Source organism: Ylistrum balloti, unplaced genomic scaffold (genome assembly GCF_031769215.1).
Source record: "Ylistrum balloti isolate Yb309-2 unplaced genomic scaffold, AGI_CSIRO_Ybal_v1 Utg370226, whole genome shotgun sequence".
Taxonomy (NCBI): Eukaryota; Metazoa; Mollusca; class Bivalvia; order Pectinida; family Pectinidae; genus Ylistrum; species Ylistrum balloti.
The window spans coordinates 946,125-969,716 of record NW_026782188.1 but is presented as its reverse complement, the minus strand read 5'-3'; the positions used below and the strand labels follow the sequence as shown (position 1 = coordinate 969,716).

The 23,592-nt window shown below is 37.1% G+C and overlaps 1 protein-coding gene across 1 annotated transcript in view; it reads left to right on the top strand.

The window, feature by feature from the left end:
* LOC132551915 (uncharacterized) overlaps nucleotides 1–23,592 on the top strand; it is an 80,027-nt gene that overhangs the window by 47,388 nt on the left and 9,047 nt on the right. Inside the window, exons 48-83 of the mRNA XM_060216059.1 lie at nucleotides 294–418; nucleotides 642–839; nucleotides 1,320–1,507; nucleotides 1,850–1,983; nucleotides 2,911–3,029; nucleotides 3,955–4,155; nucleotides 4,891–5,071; nucleotides 5,211–5,357; nucleotides 6,150–6,289; nucleotides 6,450–6,569; nucleotides 8,318–8,570; nucleotides 9,610–9,742; nucleotides 10,407–10,583; nucleotides 10,738–10,855; nucleotides 11,811–12,001; nucleotides 12,271–12,409; nucleotides 13,539–13,743; nucleotides 14,117–14,218; nucleotides 14,692–14,857; nucleotides 15,057–15,176; nucleotides 15,590–15,673; nucleotides 16,448–16,644; nucleotides 16,921–17,079; nucleotides 17,451–17,662; nucleotides 17,777–17,906; nucleotides 18,188–18,446; nucleotides 18,856–18,951; nucleotides 19,282–19,518; nucleotides 20,187–20,411; nucleotides 20,623–20,800; nucleotides 21,022–21,137; nucleotides 21,424–21,571; nucleotides 21,863–22,116; nucleotides 22,315–22,432; nucleotides 22,759–22,827; nucleotides 23,194–23,300. Coding sequence (XP_060072042.1) covers nucleotides 294–418; nucleotides 642–839; nucleotides 1,320–1,507; nucleotides 1,850–1,983; nucleotides 2,911–3,029; nucleotides 3,955–4,155; nucleotides 4,891–5,071; nucleotides 5,211–5,357; nucleotides 6,150–6,289; nucleotides 6,450–6,569; nucleotides 8,318–8,570; nucleotides 9,610–9,742; nucleotides 10,407–10,583; nucleotides 10,738–10,855; nucleotides 11,811–12,001; nucleotides 12,271–12,409; nucleotides 13,539–13,743; nucleotides 14,117–14,218; nucleotides 14,692–14,857; nucleotides 15,057–15,176; nucleotides 15,590–15,673; nucleotides 16,448–16,644; nucleotides 16,921–17,079; nucleotides 17,451–17,662; nucleotides 17,777–17,906; nucleotides 18,188–18,446; nucleotides 18,856–18,951; nucleotides 19,282–19,518; nucleotides 20,187–20,411; nucleotides 20,623–20,800; nucleotides 21,022–21,137; nucleotides 21,424–21,571; nucleotides 21,863–22,116; nucleotides 22,315–22,432; nucleotides 22,759–22,827; nucleotides 23,194–23,300 — 5,746 coding nt within the window. The remainder of the gene's footprint in view (nucleotides 1–293; nucleotides 419–641; nucleotides 840–1,319; nucleotides 1,508–1,849; nucleotides 1,984–2,910; nucleotides 3,030–3,954; nucleotides 4,156–4,890; nucleotides 5,072–5,210; nucleotides 5,358–6,149; nucleotides 6,290–6,449; nucleotides 6,570–8,317; nucleotides 8,571–9,609; nucleotides 9,743–10,406; nucleotides 10,584–10,737; nucleotides 10,856–11,810; nucleotides 12,002–12,270; nucleotides 12,410–13,538; nucleotides 13,744–14,116; nucleotides 14,219–14,691; nucleotides 14,858–15,056; nucleotides 15,177–15,589; nucleotides 15,674–16,447; nucleotides 16,645–16,920; nucleotides 17,080–17,450; nucleotides 17,663–17,776; nucleotides 17,907–18,187; nucleotides 18,447–18,855; nucleotides 18,952–19,281; nucleotides 19,519–20,186; nucleotides 20,412–20,622; nucleotides 20,801–21,021; nucleotides 21,138–21,423; nucleotides 21,572–21,862; nucleotides 22,117–22,314; nucleotides 22,433–22,758; nucleotides 22,828–23,193; nucleotides 23,301–23,592) is intronic.

Genomic DNA, 23,592 nt, shown 5'->3' with positions numbered 1-23,592 from the left:
CTAGACCTTTCTGTATAAAACTTTTGTGTATTTGGAATAAATTTTAGGTTGAAAACCTTTGAATTTGTCAACCTGTCAGATTAATTACTTCAACGATGTTCAGATTGTCTTTTTATTTAAATTATTTTGTTCACACCTCCAGTAAATTATGTACCTCGACATACATGTGTATAAAAAAATTGTTTCACTCACTTAAACTATTTTTTTTCTGAATTATGTAATTTCTGAATCAGTCATTTTAGAAAGTGTGGTGGGAAGGGTGAGACATTAGATTTGATGGATTCTTGTTGTAGTGTCGGTGAAGCTTGTGGATGTTCTGACCAATGCTGGTAGTTTTGAGGAGGGCTTGAGCAACGTGCTACAAATATCACCAGAGGTTTTGGCTCAGTTACTCAACTCAACGCTCAACATTGATGGGGTAAGGGTATGAATATGTCATCTGCTAGAGAAATGTAAAGGAATTCTAAAGTTGGTAGGTTCTGGTGAATGCTGTAATTCTCCACTACTATTTTACATCATTTTGTGGTTCATACTTGACTAACCTGAAATCATATTTAGACTCTAATATATCATTTTCTGAAACAAATTTGGATTGAATTCATCATAACAAGAACTACTGTATGCATTTTTTCTGTACGTAGCTGTCCATGCTGGATCAGTCAGCAACAGACATTGCCAAGACTCTGTGTGACCCTGACAAACTCTCAGAAGTGATCTCCCTACCCCAGTTTTCAAATGTCAGCATTGAGGAATTAAGCAAACTTCTGTGTGGACCTAATATAACATCTACAGTGGAAGTGTTCACATCCTTGTTAGATTTCTCAACCATCTCTTTCATAGTAAGTAATAAAAACTTCAGATATTAGATAATTTAAACATGCTGAATTAGGCTCAAGGAAACTCTAAGCAACTTATCACTTTTTAGTAAATAGGCATGATGATGAATATGCATATCATTGATATCTGCTGTGTAAACAACATATACAAACTGTAATTAGTACATTCATATTTAACACAATACTTTCAGTGCTAAAATCATATTACTAAAACATGCCCGATTACAGTATACAAAATTTCAATTGTTATCAGTGTCTATATCGGAACAGTTGGGTGAGAGATTATTCTTTTTTGAAAACGTGTTTAAAATAAACATACAGTGTAAATGAGTCTGTAGCAGAACCACATGGATTACTGTCTATAAGGAACATTTCCTGGTAACAGATGTAATTTTTAAAGTCTGATTTACGTGTGACCTTATCATGTTGGTATTCTTAGATTTCAGATGTATAGTTAGACTTAAGAATGTGTTTCCTTTGTAGCTGTCAGACAGTAACACTGACCTAAGTATGTGGTCCGTTCTCTCAGCACACATTGCAGAAGTGATCAGTAATGTCCAACAGTTGACAAACCTACCGACCATCAACATCGACTTCAACAACCTCAACACACTCCTGCCCTACCTTCAGAGGTTCATCTTCGACTACGGACCAGAGGCCTTGGTGGATAGGTAACACAATATTTTGAGTTTTGACAATATGTAAATGACTGTGTGGTATCAACTTTGTTATATTTCATACCAGTAAGCTTATTTTTGTGGCTCGTACATCTCCTTTGGTGTTTTTTTTTTCCTTCCAAAACCTGCATTTATTTATATACCACCTAACATTCAACTTGAATGTCATTGATTGAAGATTTTAATGAAAGAAAATATTCTTGTTTTAAATAATTTTCAATTTGAATGTAAACAGTGTTCATTTTGAATGCCCAGATTGAAGATTTTAAGTGCAGGAGCACTCTCAGCAGAATTTTCATTTTGAAAAAGCACACTTTTATTTTATCAAATTTTCAGTTTGAATGTCCTGGTTGAAGATTTTAAATCTTTAACTGATGACGAGATGGCTGTAGCTTTGATGGCTGATGCTCAGCTTATCATGACAGGAATGACCTCTCTCAAGGTTATCAGGAACTTTATTCCACTCAACGGTAGGTAACCTTAGTATGACTACAGTATGTAATGGTGAAGAAATACTACAACATTACTTCAGATTACCAGTGTGCCGGTACAAATCTGATAGAGATTATACAACTGATACATGATAGTCACTAAACACCATAAATTTACACCATAATTTAAGACATATTTGGGTCTAACACAAGATGACACAAGTAAATCTACCTTGTGGTCAGTTACAGATTTCTCTTGGTCTCATTTCTGTAAAGGAGAGTAAATGATGGTCCATTTATCACAAAAGATCTCCCTTGAATTCAAACATAACATTAGATATGTGTGTACATAACATCATATGAGAATTCTCAACGTCTAGGTAGTGATTGATTGATTTTGAATGTGACAGTATAGGCGTGTGAAACAATTGCTCTGTCCATGGGCTGTTGTTTATTGACCCATCAATTACTGATTGTAATATGACCCCTCATCAGTGAAAATGATCTGAAGCTAAGTCCATAATTCTGTTGAGGATTACTACAATATCTGTTTTCTAACTGATGTGGAAGATGAGATGTCAGTCAGTACTATGAGTTTACTGATGTGGAGGATGAGATGTCAGTCAGTACTTTGAGTTTGTCAGTCAGTACTATGAGATGTCAGTCAGTACTTTGAGTTTGTCAGTCAGTACTATGAGATGTCAGTCAGTACTATGAGTTTGTCAGTCAGTACTATGAGATGTCAGTCAGTACTATGAGTTTGTCAGTCAGTACTATGAGATGTCAGTCAGTACTATGAGTTTGTCATTCAGTACTATGAGATGTCAGTCAGTACTTTGAGTTTGTCAGTCAGTACTATGAGTTTGTGAGTCAGTCAGTACTATGAGTTTGTTAGTCAGTACCATGAGTTCGTAAGTCAGAACTATGAGTTTGTCAGTCAATACTATGATTTACTGTATGTTGCAGTTGTCCTACAGCAAGTGCTGAAAGACTCCAACAGTACCAAACACTACATGATCTCTGAACTTGGATTAAGTCCAGAGGTTGCTGAAGCTGTGTTGAGTGGAGCCATTGACTACAGCGTGGTGAGTGTCTGGTAAAGCTTTGTAAGTTGTTGAGTCATCTGATCTGAAGGGTCAAGATGACCTGTTGCTATCCTGCTATGTTTCTTGTCATCTGCCATCTTTTAATTTTTACTTTAAAACACTCTTCCTACTGAAAGCCTGGATGGATTACAAGCAGATTTGGTTTGAAACATTACCATATTTTCTGGATTATAAGTCCGAATGATATATTCTGATGCAGCTTATATATGGATCAAATTAAAAACTTCCTAAAAACTGGCCCTGCGGCAAATATACCACTATAGTTTATAGTCTGGAATTTACGGTATTCAAATTTTGTATGAAAAATCATTAGGGAGGGCAATCAATTTTCAATTCAGAAAGTTGATTAACCCCCTAAGGACTAATTGGCAGGGCCCTTAAAAGGGAAGTTAGGAAATATTTCAATTTAAAACTCTACTCCTTAATTCTTGGGTGGAATTCAACCTAATTTGGTCTGAAACATTATCGGGGAGTGGCATTGATATCAAGTATGCATGAAGTGATCTTAGGGTTGTCCTGACCAAATCTGATTTTTTGGTTTGATCCAAAATCTAACATAACCCATCTTGAACATGATAGCCACAGTGGCCATTTTGGTGAGCTGTTCAATTCATCTTTGATCTAGGCTCTGTTCATTTGTCAACCGTTCACATCCATAACCTTCTGGTTATGTGAAAATGAGGCCTGTTTGTTGGATTAGAAGAGTATGTTTGGTTGAAGGTTGAAATGATTTTATTTACAACAATGATGAGTAAGTATATGATATTAATTATACCAGAAGTTTAGGGATATATATGACTTTTTGATGTACATTTTATGTAACAACAGAAGAATTTATCACCGGGTGTTTAGGATCCCTGTTTAGAAAGTGTTTTGTTTCATTGTTGTGTTGTTGTGACTTCAGCTATTGCGGTATGACTACAAAGACTTGGAGAAACATGTGTGTGACCCAATGCTCCTGTCAGGCTTGCTCAATCTGACAGCCTCAACTAGTATCCAGGTGTCACAGATCAGCACCGCTCTGTGTAATCTTAGTGATGCTCAAACTGTCAATCTCACTGAAAGTCTACTACAGAACTTAGACGTTGGAGAACTTGTCGAAGAGGTGAGAAAAACTTTTAGATGTTCCTGGTGAAGGTGGGGTACACTGGAATCTTGTTATCTTTACTACCAAAGGATATGAGAGCAACTTTTAAACATTTTCCTGATGATGGTGGGGGTCAGATAGTTTGATTATCGATGGAGTCCAATTGTCAGGACTGCTATCTTTGTAGCTTTATTGAGATTTTATGATTACAGTCATGGCTGTTAAGTCACCTATCAGGGAATCATGAACACACACACCACAGCATCCACGCACACACCACAGCATCCACACACACACACACCACAGCATCCACATACACACCACAGCGTCCACACACACACTACAGCATCCACACACACACCACAGCATCAACACACACACACCACAGCATCCACACACACACCACAGCATCCACACATACCACAGCATCAACACACACACACCACAGCATCCACACACACACCACAGCATCCACACACACCACAGCATCCACACACACACCACAGCATCAACACACAAGCATCCACACACACACCACAGCATCCAACTCAAAATCTACCTCTAAATGGACAGAAACATTAAAGTAAAAACATAACAGAAATATCATTATTTCTTTAGCATTTTTTTTATATTTTAGCATTTTCACTGATACAAAATTAACTTCATTGATATTTTAAAGTCATTATCAACTGAGGAATATGGAGCTGAAGAGCAGCAGGCATTTCATTTCTCCTAAAACTTAATGTGTTTCAGTATGTGAAATCTGGAGTGAACGAACTGTTGAACTCTTTCAATGTGACACCTGCTGAAGTCTCTGATTCACTAACAAAGCTCAGTGCTGCTGAAGAAGAACTAACCGCAGCTGCTACAATTTACAAAAATGGATCTGCTGACCTGAATCTCAACATTTTGGCATCTCCAGAGGCTCTCACAGGTAAAGCACCTTTATTTTGGTTTATGTGTGTTCAGGAATGATAACAGCACTTATAAACAAGGCAGTTTCTTACCGCCATGGTAATACTATCTTTCCAATCAATTTTAATTACTGAATGGTAATGTTGACATATTTACAGGGAGCTCACTGCCATCAGTATCCAACCTTCTGTGTGGAGATAATTCAGACAGTCTCTCCATAACTGATTCATCTGGAATCTCGGGCAAAGTAGGTTCCTCTAAGGAACTGACTGCTGACCAACATAAGGAGAAGGAAGAACTAGGAGGTAAGAATAACACACAAGCTGCATTAGGGTGATCATATCTGTTTGTCTAACAGCTACATTGAGAGGATCGCTGATGTCACACTTTGTCTGTCCACCCAGTTATCCATCCAATATTTCGTAGAATTAAATATCACTAATGTATGAAAATTTTAAAGAATCCATCTGGTAGTGCAGTCCAATAGGTTTTCTCTCACCAACTCTCTGATATCATACATAATAGGAGCATGCATATATTCTAAAAGAGGCCTGTATTCATGAAACCGTTCTCATGCTCAAGCATAGATTTTGTGCTCAAGCAAACATTTTTATAATTCACCTAGATAATATAAAATAATACAAATGTCAAATTTAAACCTTGAATATAACTTTGACTTGAAGTCCTTTCAAAATTGTTCAAATTTTTAATTTAAATAAGACATAAGGCTTGAGCACAAAATTCATGCTTGAGTATGAGAACGGTTTAATGAATACAGGCCTCTATAACTCTATTGATATCTGTCTGGTTTCTGTAACCCTATAAATACTGGTTTCTGAAAAGATTTTATTTTTCATTGACCTTGCAATACATGTGGATATTTAGATGACTTATAAGTCATTTTATATCACTACACATTCTCACGGTTATTAGATCAATTGATAGGGCCAAATTCAGACCACCATTTCCATATCTACCTTAGAATGATTAAGGTAAATTCTTTTTAATATCTATATAGTAATTTTGACTGGTTTTATGATGATGTGGATATGTGTTGAAATGCCGTTATATCTCAATGTCCATTTCTCTCACCACAGAGGGATTCTGTAAGGACTTGTATGTGGATATTATTACATCGGAATATGGGCCTGTTGTTTGGACCTACCTGAAGCCATTGATACGGGGTAAAATCCTGTACAGTCCTAACACTCTAACAACTCAAGAACTTGCTTCAATGGTGGGTACTGTGTGTGGCAGATAAAATTCTCTGTCAAATAATTGTAATATGATTTTAATTGCTGTTGGTTATAAATGTGACTTAAAATATGTGTTTTTTGTATTAAATTTATGCTGTAATTCTTATTTATGACAGTGTGTGCATTTCTTTTATTTATCAGATGTATAATTCATCGTTTGGAATATTGGAGGATGTCCAGTACTACAGTCGCCTTTGGGCCAAAGGATTGACTGATTTAAACGAGCTCAAGTCAGATCCAAATCTCATGGATAACATTAATGTAAGCTGCAAAATTGTGAATTATTCTTACAAGATATCAGTGTAGAAATAGACAAATATCTACTTTATCTCTTGCAATATTTGCTGATATTTTAGAAATTTCCATTGGGGCCATAGGGGAGATTATATACATCAAAATTTTCAAACTTCAAGAAATGCATAAAGCTCATTTTCTAGACACTGACAGGTGAAGACAATATTCAGTTGTTTCATGCCTTATCTGACAATATTCAAACATATTTCCCCATCAACAGTTTGGGCTGGCTGCCTGGTAACCGTGTTTTAGCAATTTTCTTGAGAAACAGTGTAACATGTGTAATTTACATTTTACATAAAGAGTCGAACAACATAATTTAATCTGTCTTTTTTTTTCGAGGAGGGGGGGGGGGGGGGGGGGGAACAAATTTGATCTTTGAAGTAATACACAACTATGAAGATTTATTGATATTTTGTTCTTAGAATTGGGGATCATAAATCATGAGTTTCCCTCACTAAATGAGAGACAAAGCTGGACTGTGTGAGTGAACGTCCTGTTATAGTCTTACTGATTAGTTTACCCATAGACAATAAGCAGAACTCGCTGGATATGAAGATAGGTTATATTACCCACAGACAATAAGCAGAACTCACTGGATATGAAGATAGGTTATATTACCCACAGACAATAAGCAGAACTCACTGGATATGAAGATAGGTTATATTACCCACAGACAATAAGCAGAACTCACTGGATATGAAGATAGGTTATATTACCCACAGACAATAAGCAGAACTCGCTGGATATGAAGAAAGGTTATTTTACCCACAGACAATAAGCAGAACTCGCTGGATATGGAGATAGGTTATTTTACCCACAGACAATAAGCAGAACTCACTGGATATGAAGATAGGTTATATTACCCACAGACAATAAGCAGAACTCGCTGGATATGAAGATAGGTTATATTACCCACAGACAATAAGCAGAACTCGCTGGATATGAAGATAGGTTATATTACCCACAGACAATAAGCAGAACTCGCTGGATATGAAGATAGGTTATATTACCCACAGACAATAAGCAGAACTCGCTGGATATGAAGATAGGTTATATCACCCACAGACAATAAGCAGAACTCACTGGATATGAAGATAGGTTATATTACCCACAGACAATAAGCAGAACTCACTGGATATGAAGATAGGTTATATTACCCACAGACAATAAGCAGAACTCGCTGGATATGAAGATAGGTTATATTACCCACAGACAATAAGCAGAACTCACTGGATATGAAGATAGGTTATATTACCCACAGACAATAAGCAGAACTCACTGGATATGGAGATAGGTTATATTACCCACAGACAATAAGCAGAACTCACTGGATATGAAGATAGGTTATATTATCCACAGACAATAAGCAGAACTCACTGGATATGGAGATAGGTTATATTACCCACAGACAATAAGCAGAACTCGCTGGATATGAAGATAGGTTATATTACCCACAGACAATAAGCAGAACTCGCTGGATATGAAGAATGTTATTATTGATAGGCTTAGATCCTGATCTACGTATATAAGATCCAGCTCCTAATTATCATTTTGTATTAGAAATTTCTTTTCTGATGAAGTCCTCAAGGGTTGTCCATTGAAGCCCCAAATGTCACCAAGTTCCTGTTCCCAGATAGCTTGTGAAGAAAGTTTGGGGTCCTTAAAGCTAATGTTATTTAACTTTCAGTTACCTTTCTGTTTTCCTTTCTCAGGGCATGACATCCAACACTCTAGTCCAGAGTGTGTTACAGTCTTTGACTGGCATGTCCACGGACAACCTGGTGTCTGGACTCTCCTTGCTGGATACGTTTAACCAAGATGACTTGACCAGTATGGAATACCTAGCAAACATGCTGATAAACTACACGTCCTGTCTAGAGATCAACAGATTCAAGGGCTATGACACAGAGGCTCAAGTTATGCAGGCTGCATATGAGTATGGATCCACCAATAACTTACTGGCAGGTAAATGATTTTGTGTTTACTCCGTGGGAGGAAATCAAATTATATTAAAGTAGAATATCAATGCCACGGGGAAATACGACAGGTTTACCAATTATGACCTGTGGGGATGAATGATTTGTTTGTTTGGATTATTACCTTGTGGACAGCCAGGGTCATTTGAGACGGGTCTCTTTGTAGCGGCTGGTGGCCACCTCACTGTACAATATATGGGGATCTGTCACATGTTATTCACAGCAATTGGGGTAAAGTATCTTCCCCAAGAACACAACCATGACAGCATAATCTTGCCCATCTCTCAGCTTCCTGAGAAACACAAAAAGAAATTACTAGCAGTTGAATCATGCACATTGGATTTTTGTCTGAAGTAAGATAGACCAACTCTCCAACTGACTGAGCTATCGGTTTAAAACAATATCATATATCGCAAATAATTTCCTCCCAGACTTACAGCTGAACCAGTTCCAGGTGTTGTACCAAGAACATTTACACTTTTGTTTCAATGGAAACAAAGACATGGTATTGTGAATTTGATCATAGCCATACAGTGCATACTTAAAATTGATGGCAGCCCTTCATGCTTATGTAAATGTATAAGGTTGTGGTCAGCATCAAGTTAAGAGTGCAGGTGGTTGGTCAGCATGGGTATGAGTCTTCAGGTTTTAGGCACATAGAGTTAAGGGCACAAGAAGTGTGTGGTCAGTTTGGAATGTAATCCAGTAGGTTTTGGTCAGTGTAAAGTTTAGAGCACATGAAATGTGTGGTCAGTTTGGGATATAATACAGTAGATTTTGGTCAGTGTAAAGTTTAGAGCACATGAAATGTGTGGTCAGTTTGGGATATAATACAGTAGATTTTGGTCAGTGTAAAGTTTAGAGCACATGAAATGTGTGGTCAGTTTGGGATATAATACAGTAGATTTTGGTCGGTATAAATTTTACAGATTGTATGGTCTGTTTGCACCTCTTGTTTATATTTGTGATACTTTCTAAATGAAATTACTCACATGTTGTTTAATATAAAGTCCTGATTTCAATTTCAGTGGTTGTGTTTGATAATCTAGAAGTTAGTAACAGAAAAAAGAGAGGGGCTACAAACCAGCTACCAAAGCATGTATCGTACAAAATACGTATGGACCTGGAGAATGTCAGGAACACTGTGAGGCTAAAGGAACGGTAAGTACTATACAAAATACGTATGGACCTGGAGAATGTCAGGAACACTGTGAGGCTAAAGGAACGGTGAGTACTATTGTATCAAACCAAAGCATGCATCATACAAAATACGTATGGACCTGGAGAATGTCAGAAACACTGTGAGGCTAAAGGAACGGTGAGTACTATTGTATCAAACCAAAGCATGTATTATAGAAAATACGTATGGACCTGGAGAATGTCAGGAACACTGTGAGGCTAAAGGAACGGTGAGTGCTTCATCACTAAGACTGGTGTTGGGTATAAAACCAATTCTCAATATTATATACAGCACTGTTGAAATAGATATAATGTCATCATATGTAATCAGGGCTTTAGAATAAGATTGAGGACTTGTCTGATTTCTTCAGTAAGTTTATCATCCCATGAACAGCCATGGTCAGTGTGAAGTGTGATCTCCTTTTAGTAACTAGTAGCTATTTATTTCACAGTATGTCCTGCAAATGGTCACATGTATGCTATCTAGAGCAATTTGTGTAAAGGTATTTTGGTCTTGGACACTACTGTGACAGCACCGGAATCTGTGATCATAGTTTCCTGATAAACACAATTGTCTCATTTTCCACTTCGCTAATACCTTATATAGGATATTAGTATGACGTGTCGTTTTTATTTTACTTAACAGGATGTGGAGGCCATACCCAGAGGATGACATGGTATTTGACATGAGGTACACACGAGGATTTATACAGCTTCAGGACATGGTGGACACAGCCATCATACGTATGCAGACAGGAGAGTCACCCAACGATCCAGTCATCCACACCAAACAGTTCCCGAGTCCCTGCCACGTTAATGATATGTTAGTAGCTTCCTGTGTTCTGTTATATGTTGTAGATATATATACACTATAAAAAAAACAGTATTCTACTGTATACTTATAATGTAAGTAATAACTTTATTACAGATGAACTGTTTATTTTTTTACTTAAATCTTTGATTACTTACATTTACAGGTATATGAATGCCCTCAGTATGTACTTACTACCAGTCATGATGACTTTGGCTTGGGTCGCGGCTTTGGCTGTTGCTACTAAGAATTTGGTGTATGACAGACAGGATGGTCAGGAGGAGGTATATTTTACTTTTATTTAAATCAACATACCAGACAAAGATATGTAGGATCTTACATGAGTTTTCATTTCATATGAAATTTCATGAAACAAAGTTTTTATCAATTTTTTTCAATCTCATGTAAAATGATAAAAAACTTGAGACACTTTTTATTGCATAACTCTGAAAAGTTACATTTTGACAGGTTTTAAGTCAAAATGAAGTGGACAAAATCAAATGGAGGCAGATATCTTGTTTCACCATTTATAATTGATGATATAATGTTATTGTGCTGCTAATGATAATCACTTTAGAGGGTCATAGACAAGTGAAATATAAATAAAAAATATCTAATTCCCATGAATGCGTGAAGCGCTTTTTCATCCTGTCAGCCAATAAAAACATGCTAAAATGTTATGCCACATGTGGTACAATATGGATGTTTATACAACAGTTGGAATGTTTAATTGTTGCCTTAGGAGTTGAAGAACACCCACCTTCTGTGGAAGAAAATGCGGTTATTTAATTCAAATTCTTTGTTAATCGAGACTTATAGGGTCACTGTTTGTTTTGGGGAAAGGAGAGTGGTAATCTTATTTTTGCACTTTTGGCGACAAAGATATTGTGCTTAATGATTGCACTAATTACAGTTCCTGTAATTATCATGGATGTGGAATTTCAACGTGGTGCTTATTTGATAAAAAGTAGAAATATGTTAAAATTTTACCATGCCAAATTCAGTACATTTATAGCATTGCTGGTAGATAGCAATATTTGTGAGATTATTAATTTTGTATCATAGAAGAATCAAAATCAATGTGTTAAGGCTGTATACCTGGAGACCAATGTATAAATAAGGACAATCTTGAAATATTTAGCCCTGCTAATTTAAACAGCTAAACATTATATGGATTAAATGTGAGTTTACAGTCACGTGTACTAGTGTACCAATGATGTCTACTTCTGAATGTTACAGGCCTTGAAGGTGATGGGCCTACATGGCTCCCTGAACTGGTGTATGTGGTTCCTGAGCGCCTTGGTGATCATGTCCTTCACCTCAGTTATTTGTATTTTGATACTCAAGGCTGGTGATCTCTATGCCTACTCAAGCTTCGCCATCCTCTTCCTATACTTCTGTATATTCTGCTTTTCCAGTCTTATGTTATGGTAAGTCGTACCAACTAGATGGTCTTAATTACCTGGTTCATGGAATTTACACTATGGCAGACACCAAGGTATCATGAACTTCAAACAGTATAGTTTTCATTTTCTAGGGTAAAATTAAAATAGGGAAAATTACAAACAGTTGCTTTTGATTGACACTTGAAGAATTACTTCAATGGAAGAATCATGTGAGCAATACAAATAATTTCATTTAATGAAATCCTCTGACAATAGCTATGTAATTCTGTATGATGAGTTTCGTGTCATTTCAGTTACATGATCAGTGCACTGTTTACACAAGCTACACTGGCTGTGCTGACTGTCCTCATGGTCTACGCTGCCTCCTATATCCCATACATGGTCCTCATAGCCATGGAGGTACAGATGAAATTCTGGCAGAAGATCCTTGCTGTAAGTATTACAGATTCTCAGCCTTGCTGTAATACTGACAGGAGATCCTTACTATAAGTATCACAGTCTCAGCCTTGCTGTAATTCTGACAGGAGATCCTTACTATAAGTATTACAGATTCTCAGCCTTGCTGTAATACTGACAGGAGATCCTTACTATAAGTATCACAGTCTCAGCCTTGCTGTAATTCTGACAGGAGATCCTTACTATAAGTATTACAGATTCTCAGCCTTGCTGTAATACTGACAGGAGATCCTTACTGTAAGTATCACAGTCTCAGCCTTGCTGTAATACTGACAGGAGATCCTTGCTGTAAGTATCACAGTCTCAGCCTTCCTGTAATTCTGACAGGAGATCTTTACTGTAAGTATCACAGTCTCAGCCTTGCTGTAATACTGACAGGAGATCCTTGCTGTAAGTATCACAGTCTCAGCCTTGCTGTAATACTGACAGGAGATCCTTGCTGTAAGTATTACAGATTCTCAGCCTTGCTGTAATTCTGACAGGAGATCCTTACTATAAGTATTACAGATACTCAGCCTTGCTGTAGTTCTGACAGAAAATCCTTGCTGTAAGTATCACAGTCTCAGCCTTGCTGTAATTCTGACAGGAGATCCTTGCTGTACATATATCAGAGTCTCAGCCTTGCTGTAATTCTGACAGGAGATCCTTACTGTAAGTATCACAGTCTCAGCCTTGCTGTAATACTGACAGGAGATCCTTGCTGTACATATATCAGAGTCTCAGCCTTGCTGTAATTCTGACAGGAGATCCTTACTGTAAGTATCACAGTCTCAGCCTTGCTGTAATACTGACAGGAGATCCTTGCTGTAAGTATCACAGTCTCAGCCTTGCTGTAATTCTGACAGGAGATCCTTACTGTAAGTATCACAGTCTCAGCCTTGCTGTAATTCTGACAGGAGATCCTTGCTGTAAGTATCACAGTCTCAGCCTTGCTGTAATACTGACAGGAGATCCTTGCTGTAAGTATCACAGTCTCAGCCTTGCTGTAATTCTGGCAGAAGATCCTTGCTGTATGTATACATTTTTTAGCCTTGCTGTAATTGTGATAGGATATCATTGCTGTAAGTACTACTGTTAGTTACCACAGAATGATGTTTTGTTTCAGTGTTTGGCTTCCACCACTTCCTTTGGGTTTGCTGCTCAATACATTGCTCGCTATGAGATACAGATGGTGGGCATGCACTGGGACAAGATTTATGAAAGTCCAATGCCTGGAGATGAGATGTCTTTTGCCTGGTGCTGTCTCATGATGATCATCGATGGTGTCATCTACCTCATCATTGGCTGGTACCTAAGGAGCATCAGACCAGGTACAAAGTCTCCAACAGAGTCCAAACATCATTGACCAATTTATCATCTGCATGCTTCACTATTAGTTGTGTTTATCTAAAAATTAATGTAGATTTATTTTGTAAGAAACAAATGTTTGAATCAGAAAAGCTCAACTCTATCACACCTGAACATGAAAATCAAGCTGACATGTTAGTTCTGTAGTATTTACTGTCATCTAATCAAAATCAAGCTCTGCAAGTTGTTCTCGAGTGTAAGTGGTAAAATCTAACATAAATTATTGCCCTGGGTGATTTTTCAGACTTATAGTACCTGGTATATGTCTGACATGTTTACTGATCTATATATGCACAAGTACACAATGATAACAGAGAAATATTGATGTATTTACAGGAAAGCATGGAATATCTCTGCCGTGGTATTTCCCAGTGTCTCCATCCTACTGGGGCTGTAAATTTATCTCATCAAACGCTAAATACAGAGCTTATCAACAAGGTAATGCCCAGTTCCAACTTCCACACAACTTTCTTTGTTTAATTCAGTGCCTATGTAGATTTCGGTTTATATATAAGCATCATTTTATTGTTCTCTTGGATTGTTAATTTTGTCAACTGTTTTTTTGTCAATACTGTTACAATTCAGCTGTTACTCTTACTTGATGGCCTTATGGCAGATTTGATGGCATTCACTAAGGCAGCATGAGTGTGATGTCCTGATTGAATTAGGACAGTATTCCTAGTCTAACCCTATGTGTTTAGGTTTCTTCCCACTAAGACTGTGATCTTTTTTACATGCCAATAAAAATGCTCAGTTTTTAAAACTTTCTATCCTTTTTATAAAAGGTATTTACTGCTGTAATCGGTACAAGGTGCTACAGTGTAAGTCATGGGGTGTGTTTTATAGTATATTTTGCTGTTATAAAGATGGTGTATCATGCCTATCGACCATTAAGCTTTGATTATTTACAGAACTTGTTGAGGAGATGCCCACCAATATGACTGTTGGAATGTCTGTCCAGGGCCTGTGTAAATCCTATGGTAAAACAAAGGCAGTTAAGGATTTAACGGCAGATTTCTACGCTGGACAAATCACAGTTCTCCTGGGGCATAATGGAGCAGCTAAGACAACCACTATGTAAGAGAGCAATACTGTTCTGTTATTAGGAGAAAAAATACTAAACTCCAATAAGTAAAGTGGAGCAATCATTGAAGCCAGGTTTCCATACAGTATAATCTACTTCCCCTAAAGATGGTTGTCAACAGGTTTTGGCCTTATATACATAATTATGATATATTGCTATGTTGTTTTAATGTGTATTTCTGGTGTGTTACAGAAAAATGATGACAGGTGTATTGGAGCCGACTAAGGGAGAAATCTATTTGCATGGACAACCTTTATATAAATGTTCCAAGAAAATTGGAATATGTGCACAGCATGAAACCTTGTTCCACTAGTAAGTGATACTTAAATTCTCAAACTCCAACCATTTGGTATGTATATTATCATCTATGATTAAAGGAAATCTTCTGTACATGTGAGATGGCTGGAAGCATATAAAAATCCCTACCTATACTGTGTAATTATATATAATCAGCATACAGTTATGTTGTGTTGATCTTTGTGGAAAATTGCTCCCAATGACATCTTCAGGATTTTTCAAGAAGGCCCAGAGGCCAAAAAAGTTTTCTTTTTGTCTTAAAACTTTTATGCAAATGGACATGATTCAACCATATTTTTAAAATCAACACTGATAACATGGTGATCAATTGTTTAGGATCTGTTAAACAGAAGTGGACTTTTCAGAAATTAATTGGCTCTTCAGACTAACTTACGTTTGACCAGTTGTTGATAATTTCGTTGTTGCAGTATGACTGTAGAGGAACATATGGAGTTTTATGGCAGTGTTAAGTCCAGTATGTCTTCAAAGGAGCTGAAATATGAGAGAGAACAGTAAGTGTTTGATTGTAAAACCTGAAGGTGGAGACCAGTGACGTGGAATGCCTTTTACACAGTGCATACATATAAATTTAGATGTTTAAATATGGTTGGTCTTTATAGATGAAAGAATAGGGTCTTTTTATCCTGTCTGATCATAAGTATGAAATAAGTTAGCCTTACCCTCTAGATAAAATCAGGGAATCTCTGCTGATCCTTTAGACCTTTTGTTAATATTCTGTAAATAACAACAGAGTAGCTCTGCTGGCCCTTTAGACCTGTTGTTGATATTCTATAAATAACAACAGGGAATTTCTGCTGGCCCTTTAGACCTGTTGTTGATATTCTATAAATAACAACAGGGAATCTCTGCTGGCCCTTTAGACCTGTTGTTGATATTCTATAAATAACAACAGGGAATCTCTGCTGGCCCTTTAGACCTGTTGTTGATATTCTATAAATAACAACAGGGAATCTCTGCTGGCCCTTTAGACCTGTTGTTGATATTCTATAAATAACAACAGGGAATCTCTGCTGGCCCTTTAGACCTGTTGTTGATATTCTGCTGATGTTGAAGTCTCATGCTTACAGTCTTTGTTGACATCTATTGTTTTCGCACAAATAACCATTTCTTCTGACAAATTTTACTAAATATTTTGCATGTGCACACCTTCCCAGGTCACTGTTTTTATAATTAGAATATTGTAACACTTGTATTTAGTAGGAGACTGAGTAATTCTAGGCGATATCTTTAACCCGTTGTGAACATAAGTCTTTATCTTACCACAGGTTGCTAAAGCAGGTTGACATGTGGCATGTACGTATGGTTCGTGTGTCAGACCTATCTGGTGGGATGCGGCGCAGACTCTGTGTGGCATTGGCCTTTGTTGGAGGCTCAGAGGTTGTCATTCTGGATGAACCAACCAGTGGCGTAGACCCCAATGGCCGACACTCAATTTGGAATCTCCTTCTACAGAGAAAGAGTGGTCAGTTAATAGAGATTTCGGTCAGTGGCCGTACCGCTGGTCAGTTAATAGAGAATTTTGGAGACTCATGACTTTTTTCTGTTCACTTATGTACTTGCAGATGATATAATTGTGTCAGCCATGAGGTAAATTTTAACAAAGTTTAGAATTTTAACTAAAAGAAAACAACAGATAATCTTTCATGGCTCATTTGAATGTTACAGACAAATTCTTTATTTTGATTTCCATCCCTTAAACATGCTCAATATATGACCGTTAGGTTTATGACCATTTCAGGTTGTACAATACTGCTATCCACTCATCACCTGGATGAGGCAGACATGATCGCAGACAGAATTGCTGTTATGGATAATGGACGACTGATGTGTGTCGGCTCCCCACTTTTCCTTAAACAACGACTGGGAAGTGGATATCATCTAAAACTCACCAAACTTGGTAGGTTGTACATTTGTTAGAATAGGTTAGATAAAAGTTATACACTGTGATTTGACATGTCATATCTGGTGCCTCAAATCAGTCGCTGTGTTACCTAGAGTTTGACAGGATAAGTTTTACAGGTGACTGTAATGCGACTGTAAAACCTCTATATTATACAGATGAATGTAACTGGGTCTATGTCCTGGACTGTCTGAGAACCTGTATTCCTAAAATCTTTATATTATACAGATGAATGTAACTGGGTCTATGTTCTGGACTGTCTGATAACCTGTATTCCTAGAATCTTTATATTATACAGATGAATGTAACTGGGTCTATGTTCTGGACTGTCTGAGAACCTGTATTCCTAAAATCTTTATATTATACAGATGAATGTAACTGGGTCCATGTCCTGGACTGTATTAGAACCTATATACCAGAAGCTGCAGTGGTAGAGGACATCGGATCAGAGATGACCATCAAACTGCCAGTACATGCTGGAAACATGGAAAGGCTTTACAGTGCTCTTCATAACCTGGACAAGTACAAGGATAGTCTCAACATTGGCAGCTATGGCATCTTTGACACTACATTGGAAGAGGTTTGGTTTTAAACAACATTAACAATTGTAAACAAAATTCATTTATTTTTTATGGATAGTCTGAATTCATTTCTATTTTCTGATGTCAAAATTTGACTTTCAATGCTATTTCAGGTATTTTTGAAAATTTGTGCTGTGGCTGAGAAAAATATTCCCCTAACGGATGAGGTTGTGCAGAAAGCCAGTGAAATGCAGTTCGATAATAGACAACAGAGAATGTCCAAGAGCAGAGATCTGCATGCAGGTATTCAACAATAGAATTATTTGTTATAGGTTCAAATTATCTGTAGGGACAATAGTTGGTACTAAATCCTACACTACTGGAAAACCTTCCCGTGGATAGCCATCTGTCACTGATATGTTGTGTAACCTGTAGGAAGCAATGGGACCTTGATAATAAGCTTTGATTATCACTAGCAAAAAAAACAAAATGACGATGAGTTTCTCTTGTGAAATTTGTAGGAACATTCAAATGACTCAGTTATGACTTTTGAGTTTTATAAACAATAACCCCTTTTACCACAGCTCCACAGAAACATTCCAAGAGGGCTCGAGTCCGAGTGTCTGAGGGAAGTCAAAAGTGGCAGCAGTTTGGGGCCTTATTGACAAAGCGTTTCCATCACTACCGTCGTAACTGGAGGATGTTCCTCTCAGTAATACTGTTCCCGGTGTTGTTCGTGGCAGCAGCCCTTGGCTTGACACTTATCAAACCTGATGAGATAGAATCACCGTCCCTGTTACTCACTCCTGCTCTCTATGGTCCAAACAGCTATGGATTCTACAGGTTTGTTACTCTAAATCCATATGTCCCGTCAGAAACAGAATCCAGGCTCAGTGTTATGTACATCATTATTGATAGGAAAATGCATTCAAAACAGTAACAGATAAGTCAAAATAATAACAGATAAGTCAAAACAGTAACAGATAAGTCAAAATCGAACTGACTGGGTACCATGAAACAACGATTTGTATTGTATATAGAATGACCTACTCCAAGTACTGTTCGAAGGATATCGGAACGTAGGTTTAAATAATGATTGTTTATCATGCACACAACACTAGTGTGGCCAACGATAAGGACTGACACTAAGATCTTATGAACTAAAACATTGAAATCAATTACTAGACTGTAATGTAATGCAGAACGGTTCACTGAATGATAATGTTACTTTTTTATCACTTTCGTGTGCTAGTGATTCTGTCCAGACTGCACAAAGTCAGAAGATATCCCATCACCTCTGGTCCAATCCCGGCATGAGTACGACCTGTATGCCAGGTGTGGATTATGGGTAAGTAAAGACTTATCGTTCTTCAAACTAAGTATTTGTATGACAATTTTATATATTTTGACACATTATGAACTACATTTTAATATTATGAAAAGAAATTTTTCAAGACAGCTTTATTCATTGAGATAAAAGAATCTCTTTATAAAATGTTTATTTATGTCATTTTATGTCTTCGGTTAAAGATACCTATTTCCACATTTTAAGGCTGTTCTTGGCATTGGTTTTAGGATAATTCTCTATATTTGTGTCAATAAATTTCCCTACATCTTAATTTACTAATTCTGTCCTGGTATTTTTTCTCTCTATAGTACTGATGTTTTTTTGTGGCAGATCACCATTTGTTTGTGAGGCAGGACAAACTGTGTTTAGCAGCAACGTCAGTAACCAGGCAACGTATGATGCAGCACAATGTACGTGTTCTGATTACCGCTACACCTGTAACAGCCACGCCCACTCAATCACCGTACCACAGGTAGTCACTAACACCACCGACATCATCCAGAACCTAGGTACACATAATGTCACCGACTATCTCCTGAAAACATATGAAGCTCATAAGGAAAACAGGTGTGTATTGATGTCTTCTTTCTAAGGTACAGTCCCCATATTGATAGGATACTCTGTGTTATACCCCCTCTAACGAACTTAGGGTGGGAGTATAACTAGAATCTCCCTGGCGAGATGTCGTCCACAAATATTGTTCACAGAACTCCTCCTAATCTGGTGTACCGATTCCATTGAAACTTCCTATGAAGATAATGAATTATATGTAAATATGCATGCATTTTTTTCCAGAAATATATTTGCAGTAGTAACTGAAGTCTTTTCATGTGTAAGGAGGGGGGATTAAGATTTACACAAATTTACAATTGTTTCCAGTTTGAAAGTCAAAGAGTGGTCTTCAACAACAGATTGGTGCTTGCTTTTTATCCTTATTATATTGGTATATTTAACCAATCCCTAAATCTGACTCTGGCATATTCTGCATTTGAAAATTTTCTTGTGAGTTATATCCCTTGTTATGATGTGATATTTTGTAAAGATTTTCTGGATAAAGCTGCTTACTCTCTCAACCAATGCTGATGAAACTAGATACACTGGTCAGTGCCTAAGACAGTTGTGCTTTGATTTATTTTTCATTTTGATAACATTTTTTGGATTTATGTCCCTTTAGCGACTTCTGTTTCTCCAGAGTAAACATTACATTCTCTCACTTATATTCGGTTTATTTTCAGATTTGGTGGTATATCTTTTGAGACCACCTCTGACAGTACATCTAACATGAAGGCCACAGTCTGGTTCAACAACAGGGGGCATCATGCTTTGCCAGGATACTTAAATGCATTGAGTAACTCAATTCTGAGATCAAAGATCACACAAGGTGACCCTGCAGAATACGGTATTACAGCCTATAATCACCCCATCCTCCTAACCAAACAACAACTCAGTCAGGAAAGCATGTAAGTATGGCTGATAAGTTATACTTCAATTAATATTGCTCATTTCTTATTGAATATTAAAGTCTTCATTGTGCACTTTTCCTGCCAAGAGATTGTAAGCTGAACTTTTACCTCAGAGTTAAAAACTTTCTCATACTGAGAACAGATATAGTACAATGGCTATGTTCTACACAGACATGTAAATACAGTGGTTTCCATTTTTCTGTTTTAGTCTCCAGAATGCAGCTGACATCGGTATTGCCATGGTGTTCTTGCTGGCTTTCACTGCCATTCCTGTTGGCTTTGTTAGTTATGTTGTCAGTGAACACAGTAAGAAAGAGAAACAGCTGCAACACGTCAGTGGCGTGGGAAACTTTCTCTACTGGTTTACCTCCCTTCTCTGGGATATGGTAGGTTCCTGGTCACCACTTTCTAAACACTGTCATCTCTAAGTATGTTATAATATCAATGGCGATGCAGATTTTGTTTTATATGTATAGATAAGCCACTTTGACTACTGGAGAAAATAATTGCATTACCATACTGTATCAGTAACATTGTGTCTTAATCTCTGGGTGTTTTTTTATTTAGGGTATATGCCTTGTATATATGTATATGATTTCTGTTTCAGGCGGTTTTCTGCTTAACTGTTGGACTCGTAGTAGTTGTGATGGCCATCTTCAGGCAGAATTCTTACTGGGCACGAGAAAATCTGGCTGGTGTGGTTGTTCTCCTACTGCTGTACGGGTAAGTCCGATAAACAAACTTTGTGAAATATCATGAAATCTGTGATGATACAGCACTAATTTTCTCAAATTTATTCATTTTTATTGCTGATTTTGAATGACAGCTTTTCAGGAAAATATGATATTGCATGGTAGGGTAGTAAAAAATGTTTCCTTCAAAGCTGTGCCATTTCGATTCAATGGAATACTGCCACTATCACCAGGGTTACGATGATGATGTCATATGGGTCATGACAATAAGGATAACAATACAGTCAGAAGCTTTATAATGATTTTGTTTGTTATAGATGGGCCACTTTACCCTGGATGTACTGCACAGTGAAGTTGTTTAAGGAAACCACCTCAGCGTACATGGTCCTATTCTGTCTCAACCTCTTTATCGGTGTGTTACTCGTGTCCTTGGTGTTCGTCCTCAACTTCTTCTCCTCACAGGAGGTAGGTAATCTACATAATGTTGGGTAGGTGAAATATAGGATGTCTTGACCATGGTTTTTGATGAATGTTAACTTTGTATATATATATTGACTTTACCTTTTACTCAAAGAAGAGCTCATCATGCAGACATTTTATTCTTTTATCTTCAGTAAGCAGCTTTTATGTATCTTAACAAATCTCTGTAGCATTTTTACCTTGAAATATTCTGTACTGGTAGAAAATTTTGAAATTTGCAAACTTTCTCTTAGATTGTTAGGATGCTACGATTTATATATGGAATGATTTTTACAGGGCATAAAGAATGTGTACGACATTGTGCGACGTGTGTTCTTGATATTTCCACCATATGTGCTGTGTGATGGCCTGATAGAGCTAACCTCTAACCAGGTTCAGGCCGAGATCCTGGCCCGCTTCAAACAGGACACTTACGTCAGTCCATTCTCCTACGACATGTTGGCATACAACTACATAGCTTTAGCTATTGCTGGATTTGCCTTTTTCATCCTCTTGTTCTTCACAGAAATAAGATGTCCATCTCGTGCACGGTAGGTTTTCTGTTTGTCTCTGTTTGAGCGATGATGATATTGCCATAGTGTGTATGTACTGCAGCTTGTCTTACTGTATCAGAAATAATTCAGTTTATTTTGTGTTCCCTAATTATGGGAATTTTAGGCATAAAGTACTGCATGACATACATACTATTCTGGTTTTGTTTAATTCCATACTTTGGATATTGTTTACAGAGTGAAGAAAAGTATTGATGATGAAATTGAGGAAAGCAATGAGGTTAGAAATGAGAAACAGCGTGTCCTGTCCCATCAAGCTCGCAATGATGCCCTTGTGGTCAGCAGTTTGTCCAAGGTAACTATGGGAATGTCTCTATTAATCTTTACAATTTTGAAATATGATTTCAGACTTCATATTTCTGCTATAAACAATGTCAGACTCCTTTAATATTTGTGAGACTTCATCAAAGATTGGTAAGGGAGGCAAAATCATCATTTTCACGGAAGCTGAAGGAAGGTTCTTTGATCATGTAAAATTGAAAGGAGAACATTTTTATTTTCAGGATAAATAGTATACTGATTGTCATATTTCTGTTGATATTTACCTAAAGTTTCATTTCAAAGGTGTATGTCCTGTTGTACAAGACTTCAGAGATGTTCATATGATATCTATCATTACAGGCCTATAAGAGAGGACGCAAAAGTTTCTTGGCCGTCAACCATCTGTCATTTGGTGTACCAAAAGGGGAGGTAAATGTTAAAGGAAAAATGCATTCTCCTACTTCTCATTTTCAATGTAGTTGTTCATTTAATATAAGTGATCTGTTTAACAGGTGCACTTTATTTTATTTAGAGGATGTAATCCATATACCTATTCTGGTGTTATACTATCCAAGCTTAACCACTATAAGTAAAAAAAAAGTGCAAGGTATTTTAATGATAAGACTTCATTTTAATGAATAGTCTGCAACTTGTGATATCGGGGACAAGATTACAACTCTGAGTAGAAATCAGGAGTCCCATAAAGATATCTGTTTCGTGTCATTGAAACCTCTCCCCACACTTAAAACCCATTCTGGGTTGAAAGCTGGTTATTGATGATGATCTGTTTTACAGTGTTTTGGCCTTCTTGGAGCGAATGGTGCAGGAAAAACGACAACGTTTAGAATGTTGACAGGTGATGTTCTCCCTAGTGAGGGTTCAGCCACTGTTAATCATAACAGGTAAGTAGTATATTTTTTATGACTGCAGGGCTAGTAATGCCTTTTGTTAAGTCTTACCTGTAACATATTGTTCTGTACTTTGCTATGTCTTACCTGTAACATATTGTTCTGTACTTTGCTATGTCTTACCTGTAACATATTGTTCTGTACTTTGTTACGTCTTACCTGTAACATATTGTTCTGTACTTTGTTACGTCTTACCTGTAACAAATTGTTCTGTACTTTGCTATGTCTTACCTGTAACATATTGTTCTGTACTTTGTTATGTCTTACCTGTAACATATTGTTCTGT